The sequence below is a fragment of the Sciurus carolinensis genome, chromosome 14, assembly GCF_902686445.1.
Source record: "Sciurus carolinensis chromosome 14, mSciCar1.2, whole genome shotgun sequence".
NCBI classification, from domain to species: domain Eukaryota; kingdom Metazoa; phylum Chordata; class Mammalia; order Rodentia; family Sciuridae; genus Sciurus; species Sciurus carolinensis.
The window spans coordinates 73,298,091-73,322,832 of NC_062226.1; the positions used below are offsets into that span (position 1 = coordinate 73,298,091).

A 24,742-nucleotide genomic window follows, 5' to 3' on the forward strand; every position below is an offset into this window, starting at 1 on the left:
TTGTTTTGCTCTGTTTTATATCTGGGGGATTTACAAGAGATTTTTTTGGGAGGAGAGGAAATTCCATTGAGCTAAAAACAGAATATTTGGAAAATGCCTTTGTATTATCAGATTGGGTGTATTCGTACTTGAAAAGGGTTAAAAGTGAATAATTTGTGTAGATTCTGAGATTCAACCAACTGACCTTCTTGCCAATTTTCTTTGTTTCCTTTTTCTGAGTAAATATCTCCTTGTAACTCTTCACGAGTGTTTGACAACATTAACCTCTTAGCAATAATAACCATGAGAAAGATGGTTAACATGTATTCAGTGCCCATGTTTGCTGTGTGACATGCACTTTGTGTGCATTACCCTACTGGGACCCACTGCAACCCAGAAGATGAAAAAACATCCACAATAGCAGCTGGCCTCAGTTTACCAGCACAGAAGTGGTAGACTCAAAACTGTAACCCAGATAGTAACTCAGAGCCCAAGTTGACTCAATGCCTAATGTCACCTCTTATGTTTAGTGTACAGGAGTATGAGAAATAAAGTCTGGTGGTCCATTTTCAGAGTATAGTATTCAGTCTTAATTGGATCCGATGGTAGCCATTTTAATTATAGTCCTTCCCTTTTGCCCGCCCTAATTTTAAAATTAGCCAATCATGTAGATTGTACCTCTGAATCTTCCAATCATGGCAAAGGGCAGTGCTGCCTTAGGTATATAAACCAGGGGACTGCCTGCCTAGGTGTGCTTGGTAGCCAGGTTCCAGTAATACGCCCTTCCGCTAGAAGTAAAGTTTTGCTTTTCTCACCGTTCTGAAGACATGTTTGATTTCTTGCAGCACCTTGGTATTTCCAACAAGAGCAATGTAAATATGTGAAAATAGAATGTCAAAAAAATTTACATTTTATAAATGAATCAATAGAGAAAATCTGAAAGCAAAAAAAAATGTGAGGAAAAAACCTAGCCATCATTTCACCAGTCTAAGCCACCACAATTAAAGTGTTGTTTAGGCACATTTCTTCCTGGTCTATATTTAAATACAGTTTTTAGTTCTGTATGTTTAAGTTGGCTGTGATTGTCTAGGCATATTTTATTTGCTTTTTAAAATTATTGAACAACATAATATGATGATAATATTCTAAATTAGCTGTCATTTTTGCTGGGAAAATAATAGTCTCTGAAGTAGAACAATTCAGTTTGACAAACATTTTTTGAGTACCTAATACATCCCAGACCTGGTGCTAAGCCCTGAAATACACAGATGTATAAAATTCTATTTGTTTTTCTTCAAAGAAGTAGCAGTCTAGTGTAGGGTAAAGCAGGCAAGGAGATAACTACCTAGTTTTAATACTATTGCACATATACTGTGTTCCAAGTACCACTCCCATGTGTGAACTTGCCAGATCTTCACAGCAACTTTCTGAGTAGGGACCATCACTCGGTCCTTTTTAAAAGTAGATGTTGAGACAAGGCATAACTTGCTAATAAGATGCCATTTCTAGGTGTGGTATGTAATAATGGCACCCCAAGATGTCCAGCTCTTCATCCTTAGAACCTGTCAATATTACCTTACATGGAAATCACTTGTAAAAATGGTAACACGGAATATTATCTTACATGGAAAAAGGGACTTCTAAGATGTAATTAAGTTAAGGATTTTAAGATGAAAAGTTTATCCTGAATGATCAGATGGGCCCAATGCCATTGAGAGCAGAAATCAGAAATGTGATAGGCAGACAGGGTGGGGACCTTGATTGCAACAATTCCATGTACAGAGTGTCTGATGAGCCAGATGACATGTGATGTGCACATGCATGGTGCATAATCACCATTATGATTGGATAGGTGGCATATGATTACTGAGTGTCTCACTCTGATTAGACATAGAAACTCCCCTCTCTAAAAGTCATTAGCCAATATCCTTAAAGGTCACCTCCAGTAACACCATATAAACCCCTAGACAGTAGAAGGTAATCTACTTCCTCCCTTGTGGGAGCTTACCTTCCAGTTTCAAAAATAAATTGTCACTTTGCTCTAACCCTCTGTAGTCCACGGGTCTTGTTCTTCAGATCCTTGAGACAAAGAACTTACACTTCTTTGCATCTCACTATCAATAGGATGGAATCACCAATGTCGGGGTCAGAGACAGAGATAAGATGATGAGTGCAGAGAGACAGGGACAGAGGCTATGCTGCAGACATTGAACACTAAGAAAGGGACCATGGGCCAAGGAATGTCGGCAGCCTCTAGACCCTGGAAAGGGCAAGGAAACTGACTCTCCCTGGAGCTTTCAGAAGAAACACTTTTTTTTTTTTTTTTTTGTGGTGCTGGGGATTGAACCCAGGGCTTTATGCATGTGAGGCAAGCACCCTACCAACTGAGCTATATTGCTGGGGGTAGAACCCAGGGCCTCACATACACCAGGTCAGGCGCTCTACCACTGAGCTACTTCACTAGATCGATTTTAGGACTATCATCCTCCAGAGTGCTACTTCAAAAAATATGTGCTATTCTGAGCTACTGAGTTTGTGGTTATTTGTTACAACAGCAACAGGAAGCAACTACACAGGGATTCAAACCCAGAAAGTTGACTCTAGTGCCATCATTCTTAATAACCTTTAAGTAACCATAAGCCTACTTCTAAAGTTGTCTTTTGTTACAGATAAACCCCATCAGAGACACTTAGAAGGCGGTCTAGCTGTGAACTCTGTACCAGCTAAACTGACTTCCTGTCCCACCCCTCTAGGTGACCTAGAGGTGAACTTTGGTCATTATAATACATACTATATTCTCCACCCAGGGGCATTCCCAACTGCTTTTATTTTTTTTGAACAGGTGATGGTTAGCGAGGTATGAGGGAGAACGGGGTATGCTTAACAGTGTACTTGCCTCTACACTTGATGATGAATCTGTCCCAGGTGAATATATATGTGTTTCTCCAATAAAATCCCCTTGCTTTGTTTGCTGGGGAGACACTGCTTCCAGAATGATCCCCAGTGCTCTCCTTACTTGGGGAAGTAATAAACTTCACTCTCTTGTGCTGTGGGCTTTGCACTCACTGAGAGGCAAACCCACTGCATTTGCTTGCAAAAGACCACTCAGCAGGGAGAGGGAAGAGAGGTAGTATCAGGGATGCCGAGCCCGGCAGGTTAATGTGGGAGTTATGCAGCAGTAGAGGAAAGGAAGGATGAGGAAGTGAATTAACATAGTAAAATGTCCATGATATGGTGAGAAAATGTTCAGTATTGGGAATAACTGCCTTTCCCTTTCTATTTTCAGAAATACATGGATAAATGTATTTATTTTTATAACTGTATATGCATGATACACTCATAAGTATCTCTCAGGAGTGGGATTCTGGGTACATATAGGAGGTCTCCTTTTTTACTTACCAATTTTCATATTACTTGAAAATTTCATCTGACGTGTTATTTGGGGTTTACAATTTTTTCGTAAGATAAAAATCATGTAATATGCCATTTTTTAAATTGGAAAAGTAATATGCATTGGTGGGTTGCAAAGCTTCATGCATTAAGTTTTATACTTCTGGATGACAATTTCCTTTTATAGAAAATTCCTGGAGGTGCAATTGCTGAACTAATGGATGGAAACCTTTAAAAACAGATATTTAAAATGAACGAATAAACACACAAACAAAAGCTCAGTGTTCATACAATCAGCAAGCCAAAATGAAATACATAAAGGGAGAGAGGGTATTTAATCTGGCAAAGAAAAGACATGCTAGCTCCACTCGTACGTGAAAGCAGATAGATGGCGTATTAGTTTGCTAGGGCTGCCATAACAAGGTTCCTCAGAAGGGATGCCTTGGGCAGCAGAAATTTATTTTTCCACAGTTGTAGAGGTGAGAAGGCCAAGATCAAGGTGCCACAGGCTTGGTTTCTTTGGGGCCTCACTCCTGACACAGCTGCCTTCTCCCTGTGTCTCCCATGGTGTTCTCTCTGTATGCATGTGTCTTAATTTCCTCTTCCGATAAGGATGACAGTCATGTAGGATTAGAATTCGCCTGACAACCTGATCTCTGTTCACAAATACAGTGACATTCTGTAGTTCTGGGAATTAGGTCTAACACACAAATTTGGAGGAAACACAATTCAATCCATAACATATGGAAAAGAAAGTTCCAGAAAAATGAACCAATGCCAATGAAGAGAATTCCTTTTTACTACTAGAAGGAACTTTTATAATATTTTAACTTTTCCCTTAATGGAACAGAGCTGGAGGAGGAACACGATGGTTCTACTCTGTTTCCAGCCCTACTCCAATGGCTGTCCTGACCAGCTGGGCTGTATACACCCCATTCTAACCTTTATCTTTGGAGACTTAGAACTAAATCTGCTGCCGGCAACTGCAGATTTCCCCCTAGTTCCCACACTGGTTCCACTTCATTTCTGAAATGTATCTACAAAGAGAGCATGAGAAAAGAGACTATAAATCATGAATAGGAAAAAAATCAACTGTGTTCCACCTCCCAACAAAAGCTTCAATATAACCTCTGTGGGTCCTTCATCTGTCACTGATTCAAATCACAATCCTCTCCTCTTGGAGTGGGAGAAGAGAATGGAGTTCTCATAACTTACGAGCTTTCTCATAAGTTGAGAGGACAGCAACAAATAAAGATGTTTGTAAATCAGGAATTAGTTAGCAACCTATTTCTATAAAAAGCCAGATAGTAAACATTTTAGGCATAGGGACCATAAGGTCTCTGTTGTGACTATTCAATTCTGCTTTTGTAGCTTCAAAGCAACCATGAATAAAACATTTTTTTAAAAAAAGGAGTATCACAGTGTTTCAATAAAACTTTACTTACATAAACTATCAGTGGACCAGTTTGGGTCTATGGGATATAACTTGCCAACCCCTAATCTAAAGTCATAATCCAAGAAAATTGAAAATATTTGCTAGATTGAGCATATGTGTGTAGTGAGCCCAGATGGATTTACTTACACTCTTTTCTTTGTTGATTTATTTAACAAATTATGTATGCTTGAGTGTAAATCATAGTCTAATTCCTTGGTGATACTTTCTGTCCGTTTTTATCAACCAGAAAAGATTTGAAAATTCATTTAAAAATAGCATGTTTCAGAGTTGGAACTTTAGGTTTTCTAAAAGTTTTTGCCACAAATGCTTAGGTCAAACGTGCCACGGAAAAAACATAATCACATGCTATAATTACTGGATAAGTGACAGAGAGGTAAAGGTCAGGAATTTGAATCCCATAGAACTGTCTATCATTCTCTCCTTCATTCAGCAAGCACTCCTATCTAGAGTGCATGCTTTGGAGAACTCCAGGATAAAATGATCACTATCTTCTAAGTTTCTTGTATTTCTTCTACAGATTAAATGAGAATAGAATCTCACAGATCATGAGATTATTTTAGAGGAGAACATGTGACCAAGGTAGAACAAGAGAACTCTTTTTGTGGAATTTGATCTAAAGTGGAACACCACAGCTGGACTAGCACCGGACTGTTTCACTAGTTCATTAGTTCCTGACACTGTGCTACAGGATGTTTGGTTTGTGAAGAGAATTAATTAAAAAAAAATAGTCTTGGAAAAGTAGATTGGACATAACTCAAACCAGAGGGAGGGGCCTCAACTACATCCCATGGAGAATAAAGGCTTCCTATAAATACCGTAATTGGTTTACATGGCTTAACAATAAACCAGGCAAATGTAACTTCTGTGTCCATCAAGTGCTAAAGACCAGTGTGAGTTATACTAGATGAAGGGTTAATGAAGATCTAGTGTTTGGCATTCTGTGCAGATTTTTACCATTTGGGGATCTACGGCAGGATTTCTCCACTTGCTCTAGTGGCATTTGAGCTGGATAGTTCTTTGTGACTGGGGCCTGTCCCATGCATTATAGGAGGTTTAGCATCTCCTCACTAGCTACCACCTGGTATTACAACCCTTTACACTACAACAGACAAAAATGTCTCAGGGTCTTGCCATATGTCCTCTGGAGATCTGTATTAGTTTCCTGCTGCTACTGTAACATATGTTAACATATTATGGCAAAATTAACAATGTAAAATGACACAAATAGATTCTCTTATAATTTGGGAATTTAGAGATCTGAAATGTGTCTTATGGGGCTAAAATCAAGGTATTGGCCGACTGGTTTCTTCTTGAGTCTCTGAGAGAAAATCTGTTTCCTTGCCTTTTCCAGTTTCTGGTGATTGACTATATTCCTTGACTGGTAGCTTCTTCCATGTTCAAAATGCATCATTCCCAGCATGTATTCTGTTGTCATATCACTGTCTCCTCCCCTCTTATTAGGACTGTTGTGATAATATTGGCCTCACCTGGGTAATGCAGGCTACTCTCCCCATCATAAGATCCTTAACTTAATTGGATCTGCAAAGTGACTTTGGCCATATTACTAACATTCACAGATTCTGAGTGTTAGGATGTGGACATATTTGGGGGTACTTTATTCAGCCATCTGCAGAGGCAAAACTACTCCAGGTTGGGAACTGGGGTTCTAAAAGAATGAGATCACATGACCTAAATTTGAGTCCAGTTCTACTTTACCTACCAACAGTGAGGCATCAGTTTCCTTATCTATAAAATGGGGTTATTAGTTGTACTTACCCCGTGGGTTTGTTATGAGAAATAAATGAGATAATGCATGTGGAACATGTTGTCATCAAAGTTCTTGTCACGTGAAGCTCAATAAATGTTGGTTATTAAAAGCAAAAGGAAGTTTAGACCTGAGATTTGCAAATATGGGGATCAAGTTCATGGATAAATGCAGAAAATAAGGAACAAGTCCCCGGCTAACTTGGAGGGGGTAACATAGTCATAGCTTTTTAAGGTGGGACATGTTCTAATTCCCATGCTGTTCTTGAGGTAAGTGAGCTCACAGTAAATGCTCGTATTTACTGAAACACATTCTAGGTAGTCTCTAATCTATACCCTTTATAAATAGCAGCTCATTTAATGCTCACGACTACTCTAAGACATAGATAATATCATTTTTTCCATTTTAGATGAAGAACCTAAGGCACCGAGAGAATCAAGATGTCATCCAAACTCACGCAGAGATGGGGACAGAAGGATTGTTTAAATCAGTTGCTTCTATCCAGAGTTCCCTTTCTAACCTTCATTCTACTCTTCTTTGAAAGAACCAGATCTTCTCTCAAATAATTTCTTATTTAGACTAGGGTCTGGTTCATGTTTACACCCTAGGAATAAATTTAAACAGAATGAGAAAATAGAAAAATCTTTCTAAATGATACTCATGCCAACTTATATTGTCTGTTACTTTAACAACCCAGGAATCCTTGGAGCAAGTAAAGAACAGAAACTATCAAGACTGCTTTATGGGGTACAGTTTGGACCCATCTTTTCCCTCCTCCTTTTTAACTCCTGAATTCTGCAGAAGACCCACACATTCTCTGGGTGCAAGACCAGAGAATGTGTATTTTATTATGCTCCCCTAGAAATTCTTCCCTATGCTAAAGTTTAAGATCACTGATCCCAGAATTTCTAACTTCTGCTCCAATCCATCAGGGAGCTGTTGGGTCCTTTGTGAAAAAAATCTCCATTTTAATGATGGCCACCCCAAGCTGCCTTATTAGCTAAAGGAGGTATAGAGACTTAACTCTCAGTGGTTGGCAATTATTGTAAGGTATTGACTGCCAGTCCCCCCACCCCTGGGAGGCAGTTTAGCAGTAAATGACTCCCCATTAACTTAACCAACTGGAAGAGTAATAACAAAACTAACAACCTACTAGGTTTGCCTCTGGTACGCAGAAGACTCAACTGCCTACATGGTAAGACATAGAAGGTGATAAAAAGGCTCATCTTTGCAAATATCTTCTGGACCACTCTGCCAGGCATGCATTTCTTTGGTTTGGGTTCTCCTGAATGACAAATATTTCCTAAGAGAAGTAACAAGTTGGACGTTCAATGGTTATGATCCAATCACAGCTTAAACAGCATTGCAAAATTATCTATCAGTGACTTAGCAAATAACCAAATAAGGTCTTGTGAGGGTAAGCTTTTTAGAACAGGTAAATTTAGATGGCTAGAAAAACTGGGCAAAGTCAAGAACATGGGTTATTACCAAGGTCCATCTTCTTCCACCATTATTCTTTATGCTCTTTAAGCTTTCTCTAAAGAAGGACTTGGCAGACTTTTCTGTAAGTATTTTAGGCCAGTGTCGATGTTGCAATCCCTTGGCTTTGTCACTGCTGTATGAATGCTGCCGCATGCAATATGGAAACAGTGAATGTGGTTGTGTTTCGATGAAACTTTAATTATGAATCTTGAAACTTGAATCTTATATGATTTTTCACAAGCCACAAATTCTTTTTCAACCTTTGATTCCCCCCCCAACCATTAAAAAAATATAAAACTATTTTTAGTTTGAGGTACACACAAAAACAGATGATGGACTGGACAGGTCACCATGTGCTGAACCCTGTTTTTAAACAAAAACAATTTCCTACATTAAATACTCACCTCATTGCCCTCCCCCTGCTCTACTTTTGCTCCTGTCATTCTTCTTTTTGAGTGTTATTTTCCAATTCCTGCATGTCCATATGTTCCCATCCCCTGGTTCAGTTACTACCTCCCCTTTCAAGTGACCCCGAAGGCCTTCGTCTGTACTTCTCTGATGGCCGCCATCATTTCAGTCTTGCATTAGTTAGTGGTCCAGGAGGTTTTACTTTTATATCCTCCATGGCACTGAGCCTAATGCAGAGTGGGCATTCATCAGTATTTCTTGAACCAAGGAAGAACCATCGGTATTTAGGGAACAGCCTAAGGACATTGAGTTCTCAGCCAAAAGTGGAATGAAAATAGTTAAAAGAGAAGTGGAAAGGTGTGCTTAATACCTGTGGTTGGTTGAATGCTAGCCTTTAAAAAGATATGTCCCTGTTCTGATACCCAGACTTTGTGAATATGAACTTTTTTGGAAAAAAGTGTCTTTGTAGATGTAATTAAATTAAGAATCTTGAGGTGAGATCATCCTGGATTATCAGGTGGGTCCTAAATCCAATGACAAGTGTCTTTAGAAGAAAGAGAGAGGAGAAGATACACAGAGAAGTTCATAGGGAAATGGAGGCAGAGATCAGACTGATGACAGCTGTTTGGAGTGCTGGTAGTCACCAGCTCAGGTAGAGGCAAGGAAGGGCTCTCCCGGAAAGTCTCCAGAGCATGATGCTACCAACACCTTGATTTCAGACTTCTGGTCTCCAGAACTGTGGCAGAATGTATCATTTTAAAGATACTCAGTTTGTGATAATTGGTACAATCCAAGGCAGCTGATACAATGTCCAACCCACCCCTTCCCCAAATTGCTTTAATATGGTTATTACCTAATACTTATTTAGCATTTATTATGTACTGATTTCCATGACTTTTTATATTAAATTTGTAGCAATCTTATGAATCTGTTATTATTCCTGGTATAGATGAGGAAATGGATGTCAAGAGAAGTTGAACAACTTGCACAAAGATTCGCTTAGCTAGCAAGTGGTGGAACCAGAATTGAACTCAAGCAATCTGCTTTTGGTCCTCTGCTCTTAATCATTGTGCTACCTGTTAGGTTCTTCAAAATTGTTTTTCTTATAGATTTGTTATGGTTTGAATATGAGGTGTTCCCCCAAAAGCTCACATGTGAGACAATGCAAGAAGGTTCCGAGGAGAAATGATTGGGTTGGAAGAGTCTTAACCCAATCAGTGATTTAATACTCTGATAGGGATTAACTCACTGGTAACTGAAGTGGTAGGGTGTGGCTGGAGGAGGTGGGAATTAGGGTGTGACTTTGGGGTATATATTTGTATCTGGTGAGCAGAGTCTTTCTCTGATATCTGATCATAATGTGAGCTGCTTCCCTCCGCCATGATGTTCAGTCTCGCCTCAAGCCCCAAGGAATGGAGTGACCTTCTGTGGACTAAAACATCAGAAACCATAAGCCCTTTAATAAACTTTCCTCCTCTAGAGTTGTTCCGGTCAGGTCCTTTAGTCTCAGCAGTGAAAAGGTTGACTAAAACAACATACCATGCCTTAAAAGGGGAGGGTGGAATTTTAGTTAATGACTTCTTTCTTTGGGGGATGGAATTCCATACTGAATTTCTTCTATCCCAGCAGCCTATTCTTGATGATCCAGGTTAATCCGTTCTATTGTTCAGGTCACAACAATAGCATCTCACCCTTTCTTGCTCTTTCACTCTCCTATCCTCTATCCTCTCTGATGTCGAAGGACAGGCGAGTTTTTGTTAGTTTTTTTAAGGACTGTGTCTTTCATGAAAGTCTGTTTTCCTGAGCAGCTCCATTTGAAAGCATTTAGAAACCACATTTTCTACTTTCCAATAAGGAAAATAGTAAAAGAAAACACAATGGACATCCCAGCTGCTTGCTGGATGAGTCATGGAGAGCAAAGTGGTCACTGGCCATGGAGACCCTTCCACGGAAAAAGTCTCTGTGGACCACATGTGGCCATACAAAGTGCTCTGCAGGTGTGCAATACTGTAGGGAAGCAAGGTACCATGGTGGCCGAAAGTGTGGTTGTGCCTGGCCCTGGGTGTGAATGTTTTGGCACTGTGGGACCTGGGAAATCAACTTCCAGAAGTCATGGTTTTCTCCCTCTCTTCATCTTTCAGGAACATGAATTTTATTATGAGTCGTGAGAAACAGAAATTTATTAAGAACCATCTCTGTTATCACCAAAATGGGAGAAAGGACAGAGAAGAGCAGGGAAGGAAGAAACTTTCCCAGGAAAAACTCTCTGATGTCTCTCCCAGATAGGGAAAGAAGGGCCCATGCATCTTCAGGTAGCACCAGATGCCCTCATGACTGGAATCCATGTGAAGACTGAGGCAGTGTGTACGTCTGCCTCCTGCAGCTCTTTGAGTCCCTGCCTGGCCAACACCCACACTGTGACATCAGGATCCACAGGCTATATACTTAAAATGTAGAGAGACACGCAAAATTAACTTAGTGATCTAAACATCATATTGAACCTCATAAATGTATATAGTTATAATGTGTCAACTGAAAAATACATTAATAAAAGCATATATGAAATAAAATGCTAGACCATTCTATGTTTACTTGTTTCTACGTTTTACCTGCTCACTTTCATTGGAGCCACTTTGTTTCTGAATCTGGGGCCTGTATTTTGGGCCAGCACACAGCAAAATGGTGTGCTATAACATTTTCATAGAGCATATGTGGCAATGCTCCTAGTCACTGCCTTCCAGCTGATGGTGTTGTCCTAGGTACAAGCTGCAGCCTCACCATCGGGTTTGCTCATGGAGAGGGAGCTTTCTTCTGACCAGGTAACCTGGGGGGACTTGCTGCTCTCTGCATCCCACCTACTGATGATTGTTCAGGAGATGGAGGGTAGGTTAGGGACTTCCTGGGGGCTATGCTGGGAGTGGGGGCATTCAGGCAGAAGAGAGGAATGGTAGGCAAACTGGCTCTCCTGCCACCCTTCTGCCCTGACTGCTTGTCCTCCTCAGGCAACTGATGCTCTGAGGAGAAGAATGGAGAGGTGTGAAGGGCGGGCTCACTGGCACTCCCCTTTGGGGAAGAGGAAAGGCAGGAGGATCTGTATGGGGGGAAACAAGGCCCAACCTCTGGATGCACAGGCTTAGCATGGGAATGCAGCCTGCCTCCCACGTTGTTCTGGTGCTGGAGCATCAGATATGCATCCATCACCTCACTAGGTCTTCTGTTTACCAAAGAGACCCAGGTATCACGTGGGTCATAACCCATGCTACACATGATCTTCATTGTTGTGGGGTCCAGGTGGTTGGAGAGTGGCTGGTTCCAATGAGTCAGTCAATACTGCTCACCCTGGTTCACTTGTGGCGCTCCGTGATTTGGGCTACCACAGGCCTCTGCGTGAGTTTCAGTCAGTAACTGACTAATGACACTTTGCACTTCAGTGGACATATGAGAGGGAATGTCATCCCTTGCATGCAAGACCTGCTCCTTCAGCTGAGAAGAGGTGGTTCCCTTCAAATGGAGACACCATGTGACATGAAGTACAGAATGACATCAGGCTCCTGACATTCACCATGGGGCATGGTATTCTTCCTACCAGAAGATTTCTAGGGCAGTGTAGGAGCGTGCTGGAGAATGTGTCCAGCTTCTGCCCAGTCATGGACCTGCCACCTGGATTGAAGTCTTAGAGCTTGATGTTTCTTTTGTGACTACCAAGATGTTTGCCAACTTCAGAGCTCTGTGCACGCTGCCCCTCTCATGGCAATAGTGTGTGGTGAATGTGATCTACCTGAACAGTCTCCTGGCTACTCCTCATGCATCTCGCCAGCCTCCAGGGTGTGGTGCTGTAACTGTCCTCCACCTGTATGCTCCATCATGAGGCAGATGTTTTCAGTGGATTCAGTAATATTAAACAATTGGATCACATTTGGGTCTTCCACGGTCTCCTTTATATCTACTTCAAATGTAATAATGGGGAAGTTCTGCTCGGCCTTTGGCAGGACTTTCATGGCCACCTTTATCCTGGTGAGGATCTGGCAGGCCATTTCAACTAGCAAAGCTGCCCTTCTCAGTGTCCCTCAGGACACTATAATGGTTTGTGAGTGTCCTTTTATGGGAAGAGCTGGCTGAGAGGCCCTGCCACATTGTCACAACCTCAGCTCTGTGACTACTCTCACTATACATCCTAAGCGGCAACAGCAACTAAGGATGCTAGCTAAAAAGAATGATAAATAAAAACAAAAGCAAACAAAAACCCCAAAACAAAATAAAAAGCTGAAACCAAAAAAAAAAAACCCCAAAATTAAAAAAAAAAAAAATTCAAATACCAAAATCTCCACATCACCAAACGAGTTAACTCAGGTGAGTCCTGCAAGTCACCAATCAAAAACTTATCTCTACTGTGTACAAAAAAATAGACATTTGCTGCCAGGGCCTAACGTAGGTGGTATTTGAAACCCCCTCACACTGGTTTCTTGGGACTTCAGAGCAAGAAATGGCTCAGTCACAGCTGAGCATAGCCCTCAGTGGGTGTCTCACTTTTTGGCCTCCAGGACTTTTTCTACTTTTATTTTTATTGCTACTGGGGATTGAACCCAGGGATGCTTTATCACTGAGCTACATTCCCAGGTCTTTTTTAAATTTGAGACAGGGTCTTGCTAAGTTGCTGAGACTAGCCTTGAACTTGCAGTCCTCTTGTCTTAGCTTCCTGAGCCCCTGGGATTACAGGCATGCTCCTGGCTCCTTTTCCACTTTAATAATAAAAATATGAAAGGACTTCAGAAAAGCACAGTGATTAGGGCACATGACAGCTTCTTGATTAACTTCAGGAGGCAGGAAGTACACAGTGTGAATAACCAAGTTTGAAGAGATTCAGTGAATTCAGGCTTGCTCATGATGGGGGGAAAAAAGAAAGAAAGAAAGGAAAAAAGAACTTCAGAAGCTTTTGGCTTCAGTGAATTATGGAGACTGATATTTACTTGTTTAGAGATTAAAACCTATAGGATGCTTCAACTCATTTTGAGTTTGAAAATCTATAATGACTTTTAGCTTTGAAAGGACTCATCATATCTAACCTCAAGGTATTCAATTTTTTTCTTTCGACTTGGAATGGTTGGTGTCAAAAGGATGGTAGCTCTTCACTCACATTGTTAGATTGTAACAAAATACTCCCTTCCCTAAGACACTAGATGACACATTATTAACACTGATAGAGCCCAGAGGCAGGAACTTTCATCATAATTTCCCCATATGGTCCTTCAGATTTCTCATCGGAAACCTTGGAAACCTTGGAAACTCCAAAGCAGTGGGTTGATATATTCAAAGTGATGAAGGATAAAACCTGTCAGCCAAGAATCCTATGGCCTGCAAAAGAGTCCTACAGGAGAGAAAAATGGAGCCATTCCCAGATACCTTGGTCCTTTTGTGCTACTGTAACACTGTGCTGCTGGGTTATCTTATTAACAACAGAAATTGACTACTCACAGTTCTGGAAACAGCCAAGTCAAGGTCAAGGCGTTCTTGTTGCTGTGTCCTAACATGGTAGAAGAGTTGGAGTGCTGAATTCACTATGAAGTCTTTTTCTGTTCTTTCTCTACTTGCAATTAAACCCAGCACCTTGAGCATGCTAGATAGGTGCTGTGACACTTAGCAATATCCCCAGTCATTCTTATTTTGAGGCAGGTTCTCACTAGCTCAAGGCTAGCCTTGAGCATGTGATTCTTGCTCAGCATCCCAAGTAGCTGGAATTACAGGTGTATGCCACTGAGCCCAGCTTGTGGATGTACTTTTGTGTGCACGTAGTGCTGGGGACTAGATCGCGGTCTTGTGTGTACTAGACAAGAGCTTTTATCTTAAGGTACATATCATATCCATGAGGATGGAGCTTCATGGCCTAACTACCTCCTAAAGGCTCTACATCTGCATTGGGGTTGAGGTTTCAACAGGAATTTTGGAGGGACACATATATTCAAACCACAGTCCCAGATAGAGACAAGCTGAAGGAATTGGTCCACATTAGACTTGCCCCGCATGAAGGGGAGTCCCTCAGGTTGAACTGAAGGACATTAGACAAGAACCCAAGTCTGGATAAAGAAAAGAGCAAGCTCTGGTAAAGGTAAATTCATGGCAATTATAAAAGTTAGTGTTGCTTTTGTTTTATGCATGATGTCAGAAATTATTGGAGGAAGAATGGAGAAAGGAAGGACTGTACAGAGGGAAAAGAGGGGTGGGAGAGGTGGGGGGGAAGGGAAAAAATAATAGAATGAATCAAACAACATTACCCTATGTAAATTTATGATTACACAAATGGTATGCCTTGACTCCATGTACGAACAGAGAAACAACATGTATCCCATTTGTTTACAATAAAAAAAAGAACACTTGAAAATTAAAAAAAAAAAAAAAGAAATTATTGGAGGAAAAAAGCCCACCAATTTTTAGTCTATGGTATTAAACACACAGTACATATACAGGTAACTTTGCTACATAAGTTGGACTGAGGTAGAAGATGAATAGAATCAGCATGTCATATGTTATTGAAGTTAGGGTGCTACAGATTTGCATCAGAGGTGTGTCACTTCCATATGTTAAATGGATTCCCCAGGGGTACCACAAAGAAATAGCTATAGAACATACCCAAATGAAAGGAATGGGAATTAAAATGTTTCTCTACAAAAATCAACTAAATAGAAAGGAAGATAATAGTGCAAAAAAAAAAAACGAGGGACAAAATAGTTAGAAGACATATAGAAAACAAACAAATAAAATGACAAACGTCAATTTTCCCTCATCAGGAATGGGTTTAAGTGAAAATGCACTAAACATTCCAATTAAAAGACAGGAAGTGGCAGAACGAACAGAAAATAGGGTCTAACTTACTGTCTACAAGAATTAACTGAGGAAGAGCATCCAGCCCTGGTAGGATCTGAGGAAGCATGTCCTAGGTAGAGGGAAGAGCAAGGACAAAGGTCATGGGCATAAATTAGCTTAGAGGGACAGAGGTACAGGAAGGACCAGGTACATTACCCCAGTGATAGATGAAGTAAGAGAAAATGGAAAGCCAAACACAGGTTAGATCAAAGACTCACTGGGAGCTTGGTATTCTTGTTTTCATTTTGCAGATGAGAAAAATGAGACTTAGGGAAGTTAAGCCAGTCCGCTGGTGTCCTTCTTTCACACCCTGGTTCCAAAGTCCTCAGTCTCCACAAACACTGCATCTGGGTTAGATTCACATGTTTTGTGTCATCACCTCCTAGGTATCTACTTAAGATACAGTTGCAACAGACATAGATATTTAAACAAGCTGATTAAATATATTCAGTAATTTAGTTCAGTCCCCCACCAAGGGTATCAATAGAGTCCCTGCTCCCCCAAATATCCCTGGCCCGTCTTCTAAACGGTCACTAGAGAAGTTTTCTAAAGTACCTACTCTGATGGGTATTTTACCATCTTGAATTAGATTTGAGTCTGACTCCTATAAGATCTTTTCTTTTTTTTCTTGTTTTATTTTGGTTTTTATTCTCTAGAAATATATGCAGTGCTGGCAAACACAGTATATTTTTTGGTTCAGTTGATAAATGAGGGAGAAAATGGAAGTTGGGTGCCCATGAGTTCATCCATGGTTATCTTAAATCTAGAGTGTTAGTCATCTAGGACCTCATTTTGAGTTACATAACATTTTTAGAAGCAAAGTACAGTGTTCTATACAAATGCAGACAGAAATGAGGCAAAGATAAAGACTGCATCCATATCTACATTGTCGATCATTATAGCAATTTTTAAAACTGTATGTTTAGTCATTTTTTGAGTTTTGCAACTGAAATACCTAACAAGAAAAATGTAGAGGAGAAAAAGTTTACTGGGGGCTCACAGTTTCAGAGGTCTCAGTCCACAGACAGCTGACTCCATTACTCTGGGCCCAACATGAGACAGCATAATGGGAAAAGACCCAGTGGAGGAAAGCTGCTCAACTCATGTGGGGTAAGGAAGCAAAGAGGGAGCAGAAGGAACCAAAGGTAAGATGCAGCCTTCCAGGGTATATCTCCAATGATCCACTTCTTCAATCTCCTGTAAGATCTTTGTGCTTCCTGGGTAAGGAAAGGACCTAGGGTGCCTCCGGAATTAGCCTGAACACATATGGAGTCCATTGAAGAGCACTGGGAACCTACAATGCTTGAACCACACAGAAGACTGGACATATCTAAAGGGAGAATTAGTGAACTGGAAGGGTGTTCTGAGGAAATTGCTCAGAATGTATCCCAGATAACCCAGAAAGTGGAAAAGGGCAATACAGCCTCTGAAAGTCAAGAATTCCCCAGAAACCAATCAAAATCCAATGGGGAGATAAGGAAGCATGCAAAAGAGCCCAAGTGAAGCACACTCCAAGCCAGGACTAGCACTTCCCACTCAAGTCATCATGGGTTTCCTCAGATCCTCCGTTGGCATTCAAGGAGCTCATATTCAAAGACGCGAGAGGAAAGGAGAAGGGTGTTAATTGAATGTTACTATGTATTACATACCATTTGAGTCTCTGCTTCAAATAACTCATTGGCCTCAAAGCTGAAATCGTTGCTCTCATTTCATCCTGGGGCATAGATTCACTGTATCTCATTGGTTTACGTGCTCTTAGAGGTTAGCACAAAAACATCCATACAGTAGGTGCTAAATAAAAACTGGGAAAAGAGCATAAATTTCGAGGCTTTCAGAGTTCAGTGTCAGGGCCACAGTGACATGAAAGGAAAGAGGAGGAGAATGAATCCGAATCATTTGACTTTAGTGCCTGCGCTGATTACACAGAGCTAAGCAATGTCTGAATGCATCCTTTCAAATGTTCCCCAAAAGATCATTTGATGAAGGCTTGGTCCCCAGTGCAGTGGTCTCTTTCTGCTTCCCAGGCACCATGAGGCAATCAGCTTTGCTCCACCACATACTTCCTGCCTTGCCAGAGGCCCAGATTGATGGGAACTTGTAAGCATCGACCTCTGCAACTGTGAGGCAAAATAAATCTTTCTCTTTTTAAGCATCTCAGTCAGATATTTTGTCACAGCAATGGTAAGTTCACTAACACCAGAAAACTAATACCAAGAAGTGGGATCATGGGTTGGGGATATAGCTCAGTTGGTAGAGTGCTTGCTTCGTGAGCACAAGGCCCTGTGTTCAAATCCCCAGCACCGCAAAAAAAAAAAAAAAAAAAAAAGTGGGGTCATTGCTGTGACTCTACCTACCCCTATGGTTCAGAAGCCTTTGGAAGTCAATTGCAAGAAAAGTTGGCAACGTTTGGATAATCAGGCTAAAAATGTTTAGAACTCTATTAGTGGAGTTTAGGCAATTCTGGCAAGTCTTAATTTTCTCTGCTGTAAAGTAAGGATCATAAGAGTAAATACTTCAGAGACAATGAAACTGAGTATCTCTTATTCAAATGTTTAGGACCAGAAGTGTTTCAGATTTCAGATTGTGGAATATTTGTATATTGATAATAAGACATCTTGGGTAGGAACTCCAAGTTTAAACATGAAATTCATCTAAGTCTCATGTACACCTTACACACATAGACTAAAGGTAACTTTATGTATTTTTAAGTGTACCTGTACTTTAACTCCAACCTGTCACCTGAGGTCAGGTGTGGAATTTTCTACTTGTAGCTTTGAAGGTTGGAGCATTTTAGATCCAGATTTTCAGATTAGGAATTCTCAAGCTGTATTCCTATAAAACACTGGCACAGGTAAGCACTCAATATTCTCAGAACATTAGCTATCAATATGTATGCTAAAGCCTGGGTGAAGGATGTAGCTCACGGTCTTCCTCTCACCTCCACACCACTCCTTCCCTTTTAAGAATTCTTCTTTTACTAGGGATAATTTTGTTCCTTCATTAACTTTTGAGAAGCTATATCTAGTCCCAAAATAAGTTGGCAAGAATAAAAATAAAATGCTGAAAGCTCACACGAACTCTCCTTTAAAAATAATTACAAAATAAAAGATGACTTCAGAGAAGGGAGAAATTCTACATTATTAAAATTAAGATCTTTCACTCTATAGTCTAACCCCACTAATCCAGGTTATTTTATAACCTGACTACAGGAAAATCTAGTTAGGGACATTTTCATCACTTAATTCTCTCATCTCCCACTCCTGCTGTCTCCTAGAAGCATTCATTATCGCAATATAATTTCACTGATTATTGAGGCATTATTATTCTGCTGCTTCTCCTGTGACCGCTTCATTTTTGAAATCACTCCTTTGCTTCAAAGATGACACACTGGTAAGAATACTAATTTTCTCTTACTCTTATATTAACTGGGTCCCACAGTCCCAGCATCTGAAATTTTAAAAACCAGAATGTACAATTTCATTAGTAGAAGGTAATCTATAGTAGAAATCATTGCAACACTGATTTTGCTGAGAACACTTAACACTTCCTTCCCACTGTTTCCTATCACTTTTACTTTCAAAGTATTTTACATTGACTTGACATAGACTATGTATATATGAGAATTTTCTTATAGTAATGGTTATGAAATAGTGTTATTCACTCTTTATAGTTGATGTCATTCATTGATGGATTGAGATCCAGAGAGAGTTAATTGCCTAGGTTAAAGTATGAATTCATTGTAGATCCATAAACCAGAATCTAGATTTTTATTTCTCTGTAGTCCCAAGTCTATGCATTATTGATCTTATAGTAGAACTATAGGCCTTAGCCCTTCCAATCCACATTTTATCCACTGGGTTTTTACGTAGTTATTATAGTACCTACTTCTTAGCGTGATGGTGAATTTTGGTTGTCGACTGGACTGAGAGATTTCTGGAAAATTCTTAAGGCACACTTCTAGATGTATCTGCAAGGCTGTTTCCAGAGATGATTGGCATAAGGGTCAGAGAACTGAAGCGGAAAATCCTGCTCTGAATGTGAGCAGGACTATCCAATAGGCTGGGGGTCCAGAGGGAACAAAAAAAAATGAATAATGGGTGAAGCTAGCATGTGCACCCAGCTGGGCTCTGCATGAGCAGGAACATTTTCTGCTCCTGCCATCACCCATGGACATCAAACTCCAGATTCTTTAGCTTTTGAAAGCAGACTTGCCCCAGTGACTCTGCAGGGAGCTTCCAGGCCTTCAGTCTCAGACTGGACTTGCAACATTGAACCCTTTTGTTCTGATCATCCAGCTTCTTGGACTGAGCAGCTACTGGTCTCCTGGCTCTGCAGTCTACAGATAGCTCTTGTGGGACTGTTGAGCCTCTGATCATGTAAGCCAGTCTGATAAATTCCTTCTCATAATTATATGTACATTCCATTGGCTCTATTCCTCTAACTAAATACACTGAGTTCTACCCCACCCTACAGAATTTCACTCTGATCTGAACCGTCACTTTCCCCTTCTTGCAAAATTTCCCTGTGTGCCTTCGTTCTTTCCCTTATCTCATTGGAATCTTTAACCACTCTACTAACTATAGTTTTTGGTTTTGGTTTTGGTTTTTGGTTTTTTGAGACAGTCTCACTATTGCCCAGGCTAGAACTCCTGGGCTCAATGGTCCTCTTACCTCAGCCTCCCAAGTAGCTGGGATTGCAGACACATGCCATTACACCTGATTTACTGACTACTGTCATCTCCAAAGTCAACAGGAAGTTCTTTGTCAGATCTTGAGGTCCGTTTAGTTCTTCTCATACTTGATTCTGTGTCCTTGGAGTTGACACAGCATGGTCACCTTTTTGGAAATTCTTTTCTCCCTACATTTGGCCATCCTTGACTGTCCTGATCCTTGTGTTGCAACTGTCCTTCCTAAGACTTCTTTTGGTTAATAAAGATTTATCGAGCACTTATTATGGGATGGATATAATGCTAAGCACTTTATATGAGCAACTCAAGGGTCAGTGTTTCTGTCTTTCAAGAATCATCTTCCTCTAATCTATTTATTGAGACATGGTGTCATGTTTCACTCTTGGGTTAGTCTGCACTGCTATTCACCTTGCCTTTATTGCAAGTACCTAAAATTTTTAAAAATCTGAGGACAGATAAGTCCTACTTTGATGATTCCAAATTTTTAAATTATTTGGATTTTTTTTTGGTAGTGGGGGATACTAGGTATTGATCACAGGAGCACTTGTCCACTGAGCCACATCCCCAGCCCTATTTTGTAATTTATTTAGGGACAGGGTCTCATTGAGTTGCTTAGCACCTTGCTTTTGCTGAGGCTGGCTTTGAACTCATCATCCTCCTGTTTCAGCCTCCTGAGCTGCTGGGATTACAGGCATACATGACCCCTCCTTGCTTTTTTTTTTTTTTTTTAACTTTGGCAGGTGGTGATGTGAGAAATGGTAAGCAAGTTATTGCAAGAGTACCCAAAAGACCATTTTACCCATATCAAAACTGATCCATTATATTATGGATCCCAGATGGTTTCTCTGAAAACTCACAAGATCTGAGGGATGTGTGGACAAAGATACAGTTTTTATACATGTCGAGATGTTAGCCTTCATTATACCTCTTGGTTGTATTTTTACATATTCAGAAGGAAACGTGGGTGAGGACGCAGAGTTTTCACATGTCAAGATGTTATTCTTCATTGTACGCCTTCACTGTATTTTTCTAGGGGTAAAAGAAAAACAAAAGAAAACAACAAACCAAACAAACACGAGTCTCTGTAATCAGATTTTCAGCATAGGACAACATCTTGGGAGAGTTGGTGTTATGGTTTGGATATAAGGTGTCCTCCAAAAGCTCCTGTGTTAATGGAGGAATGTTCAAGAGTGAAATGATTGGATTTTGAGAGCTGTAACTGGATCAGTCCATCCTAGTTTGAATGGACTGGATGTAACTGCAGGCAGGTGGGACGTGGCTGAAGGGCTCATCTTCCCTGCAGTCCCTTTCCCTTTCTCTCTCTGTTTCCTGGCCACCACCACCGGAGCAGGGTTCCTCCACCAAATCCTTCTATGATGATATGTCGCTTCATCTCGAGTCCAGAACAATCAAGTTGGCACACTATGGACAGAACCTCTGATATCATGAGCCCAAATAAATTTTCCCCCTCTAAGTTGTTCTTATTAGGTATTTGTCACAGCCACAAAAAGCTAACACAGATGGCTGACATGTGCAGCAATGGCTTGCCTCTGTTCAGCATTGTGATGGAATCCAGGTTGCCTGGTATTTACTGTACATGTTCTCCAGCATTACCATTATGCAAAGCCACACACAAGAGAATGGGCAGAAATATTATTCAAAGCCAGGCAAAGGCCCTTTCTCCTTTATGTAGTGCAGTGCTCTTTTATGACTCCTCCCCAAACCCAAACGTGAGAGATTTCACCTTCAGATATGGTGACTTTGCACAAACATCACACCCAGGTATTTTCTTCCCTTAATGTTCCCTTTGCTCTGTGCTTGGAACCATCTCAATTGTCCTTTCTCTTAAATGACCACAAAACATCCAGGATTTGTCCTATTAATACTTTTTCTTTTGGAGTCTTTGCCATCTATTAATCAAGGTTGGGAGGCACTGGTCTCAGAACTGTCCTCTCTATGTGATGATATGCAGTGCAACTCCTTTTGGCTGAACTTGTTCAAAGAATAAAAGACAAATACTTTATCTGGACATAAACCTGTGACTTTTTAGCCAGTATAAGATTTAAAAGACATTTTTTTTCATGTTTAGTCCATGCTGATCAACCAAAAAAATTAATTTCAGTACTGTATTTCATTTAGTCTTCTGCCCTCTTTAAAAATAGCAACGAATAACACTGGGAGACAGTTTTTCTTGAGTTTGTTTATTGGATTATCTTTAATAGTCCCATTTTCTTATTTATTGCTGGACTCAAGCAAGTCCAATCATCATTAATTAAAATACACGAAGCACTCACAGCAGCATAAATAAAACAGTGGAGAGAGCAGCCTCCTCTTAGTTTCTTTGTAAAATTGGTTATTCTAAAAGGAAAAACATGTTTTCTATCTCAAAAATAAGAAAAGAGCCTTCTCCACCTGGTTAAAAGCAAGGAAATATAAAGTCACCAATTTTTGCAGAGAAAGTCCTTTTTCAGGCCCCTCTGAGATCTAATTTTATGGCAAAATGAAAGATTATCCTCTGCCATCTGTCACTGAAACCCAGTCTGCATCTATAGCCAAACCTTGGAGCAGAGAAAAAGCAAAGGAAGATGAGAGACTTAAATGTACAGAAGCTGTTTCACAAGTTTATTTTTTATTTGTCATCATCATCAGAATTCAAGACTGGCCATTTAATAGACTCTCACTGACAACTGATGGAGAGATTAGTGATTCGGGATGGGAACTACCTGGGAAAGGAAAAGGTTCTGCTGTGGGGATTCATCAATGAGGAAAAGAGAATGCTGGCACTGAAATGGAGGCCAAATAATTCGAAGACTCAAGATGCCCCTGCAGTGTTGGAGAATAATGGCTTCAGGGCTTTGTGGAGGTACCAGGCCGGGGCCATCCAGGGAAAGGCCAGCCATCCTCTTTAAAGAAAGGTGGAGTACCGGTGTTAGGCAGCCTCCTGTTACTGTACCAAATACCTGAGATAAGCAACTTAAAGAGAGGAAAGTTTCAGTTTAGCTCACACTTTTGGAGGTTTCAGCCCATGGTCAGTTGACCCACTGCTTTGGGGCCTATCATGGGGCACCTCATCATGGTGGTAGAATATGGAGATGTACACTGTTCACTCCAAGTGGCCAGGAAGTGAAAAAGAGAAGGAAGAGGAGACTGGGATCCCAATATACCTCTTGAGGGCACACCCCCAATGACCCAACTTCATCCCCCTAAGACCCACCTCCTAGAGATTCTACACCCTTCCAATTAGCACCACAGGTTGGAGACTGAGCCTTCAACACATGAGCCTATGGAGGACATTCAAGATCCAAATCGAGCCAGGCACAGCAGTACACGTCTGAAACCCCATCTACTTGGGAGGCTTGAGGCAGGAAGATTGCAAGTTTGAGAACAGACTCAGCAATTTAGCATGATCCTGTCTTAATAAATAAAATGAACTGGGGATGTAGTTCAGTGATAACCTACCCCCTGGGTTCAATCCTCAGTACGAAAAAAAATTAAAAATAATAAAAGGATCCAAATTATTGCAGTAGCCAAGGTGATGTTCACAAGAAAGACAATTGTGAAGTGCTTCCCACATTTTAGGGGCTCAACTTTGTCTAAGGAGAAAGAAGGTTAGTGTAAGGAAGTCACAGTCTTTATGAAGCAGAGTATTCAAACATAACTCCTCTGGCTCTGATATAATCATTTACCAGAAGTTCGTTTGATGGGTGTGTTTTTCTAGACTCAGTGAATCTCAATGAAGGGCCTTCCACAGAATGTCAGTGGAGAAATGGGGGCTCTGGAGATTTGGGATTTTCAATTCATAGACAACATATATGGATAGAGGTACATGATGCTACTGATCCCACTCATGTACATATACTACTTCCTCCTCCTCCCTGTTTCCCTCAGTGTTTACCTATTTATTCCAGAGACAAAGGTATAGACATGGTCAAAATGTATAAAAGACCCTTGTAGATAGACCATGTGTGAAAGTCTAAAGAAAGACAATGGTGGCCCAAAAGAACATGGTGACACCCAGGAGACCAGCAAATGCCTAAACAGAGTATGAAGAGTTTCACCAGAGAGTTTAGTGGTGATACGGCTGAGCTCTGACTCCACCCTATTCAGGAGGAAACCAAACTCTGAATAAGAGTCTTTCTCCCCTTCCAGAATCCCAAAATGTCAAGACCAGAAAGATCATTAATGCTCTGAAGCAAGGCCTTCATCTTACGGGTGAGGAAAACGGAATCCTAGAGGCAAAGTGGTTTGTCTGTGATCACAGGGTTGCTCCATACAGACCCAGAAGCAACCTATGATTTTCTGTAATTTGGGAACACCTTCTTTCTTTTAAAAACAAACAACAAACAACTTTTTTCAATGTTTTTTGAAAAATTTTATTTTTCTTCCACAAATAATTGTACACAGTCATGGGGTACAATGTGGTGTTTTGATATATGCATACATTATGAGATGATCAAATCAAGTTGTTTAACCAGGGACTATTTACATACTAATCATCAAGAGGAGGATAAAAATAGATTCTTTACTCTTTCATATGATTATCTCTAAGTAACTTATCAGGAACAAGGAAAGAGAACTAAAATTTTTAACTAAAAATGAAATAGAAATTTTGGATTTCTACCAAAAATACATCTTGATTATTGACTGAAACATTTCTTTCTAATAAAATCTTCTATTATTATTAGAGTGTCTTAGCCATGGTTCATAAAACTTCAAA

At 40.4% G+C, this 24,742-nt stretch overlaps 1 protein-coding gene across 3 annotated transcripts in view; it reads left to right on the forward strand.

The window, feature by feature from the left end:
• Gda (guanine deaminase) overlaps window positions 1–10,951 on the forward strand; it is a 169,144-nt gene extending 158,193 nt beyond the window's left edge. For 2 of the 3 annotated variants that reach the window (XM_047523653.1, XM_047523654.1), the window contains exon 15: window positions 10,622–10,951. In XM_047523653.1, the coding sequence (XP_047379609.1) occupies window positions 10,622–10,766 (145 nt within the window). In that variant the 3' untranslated portion in view covers window positions 10,767–10,951. The remainder of the gene's footprint in view (window positions 1–10,621) is intronic. The other variant, XR_007104842.1, reaches the window with a different exon arrangement.
• Window positions 10,952–24,742: the final 13,791 nt, after the last annotated feature.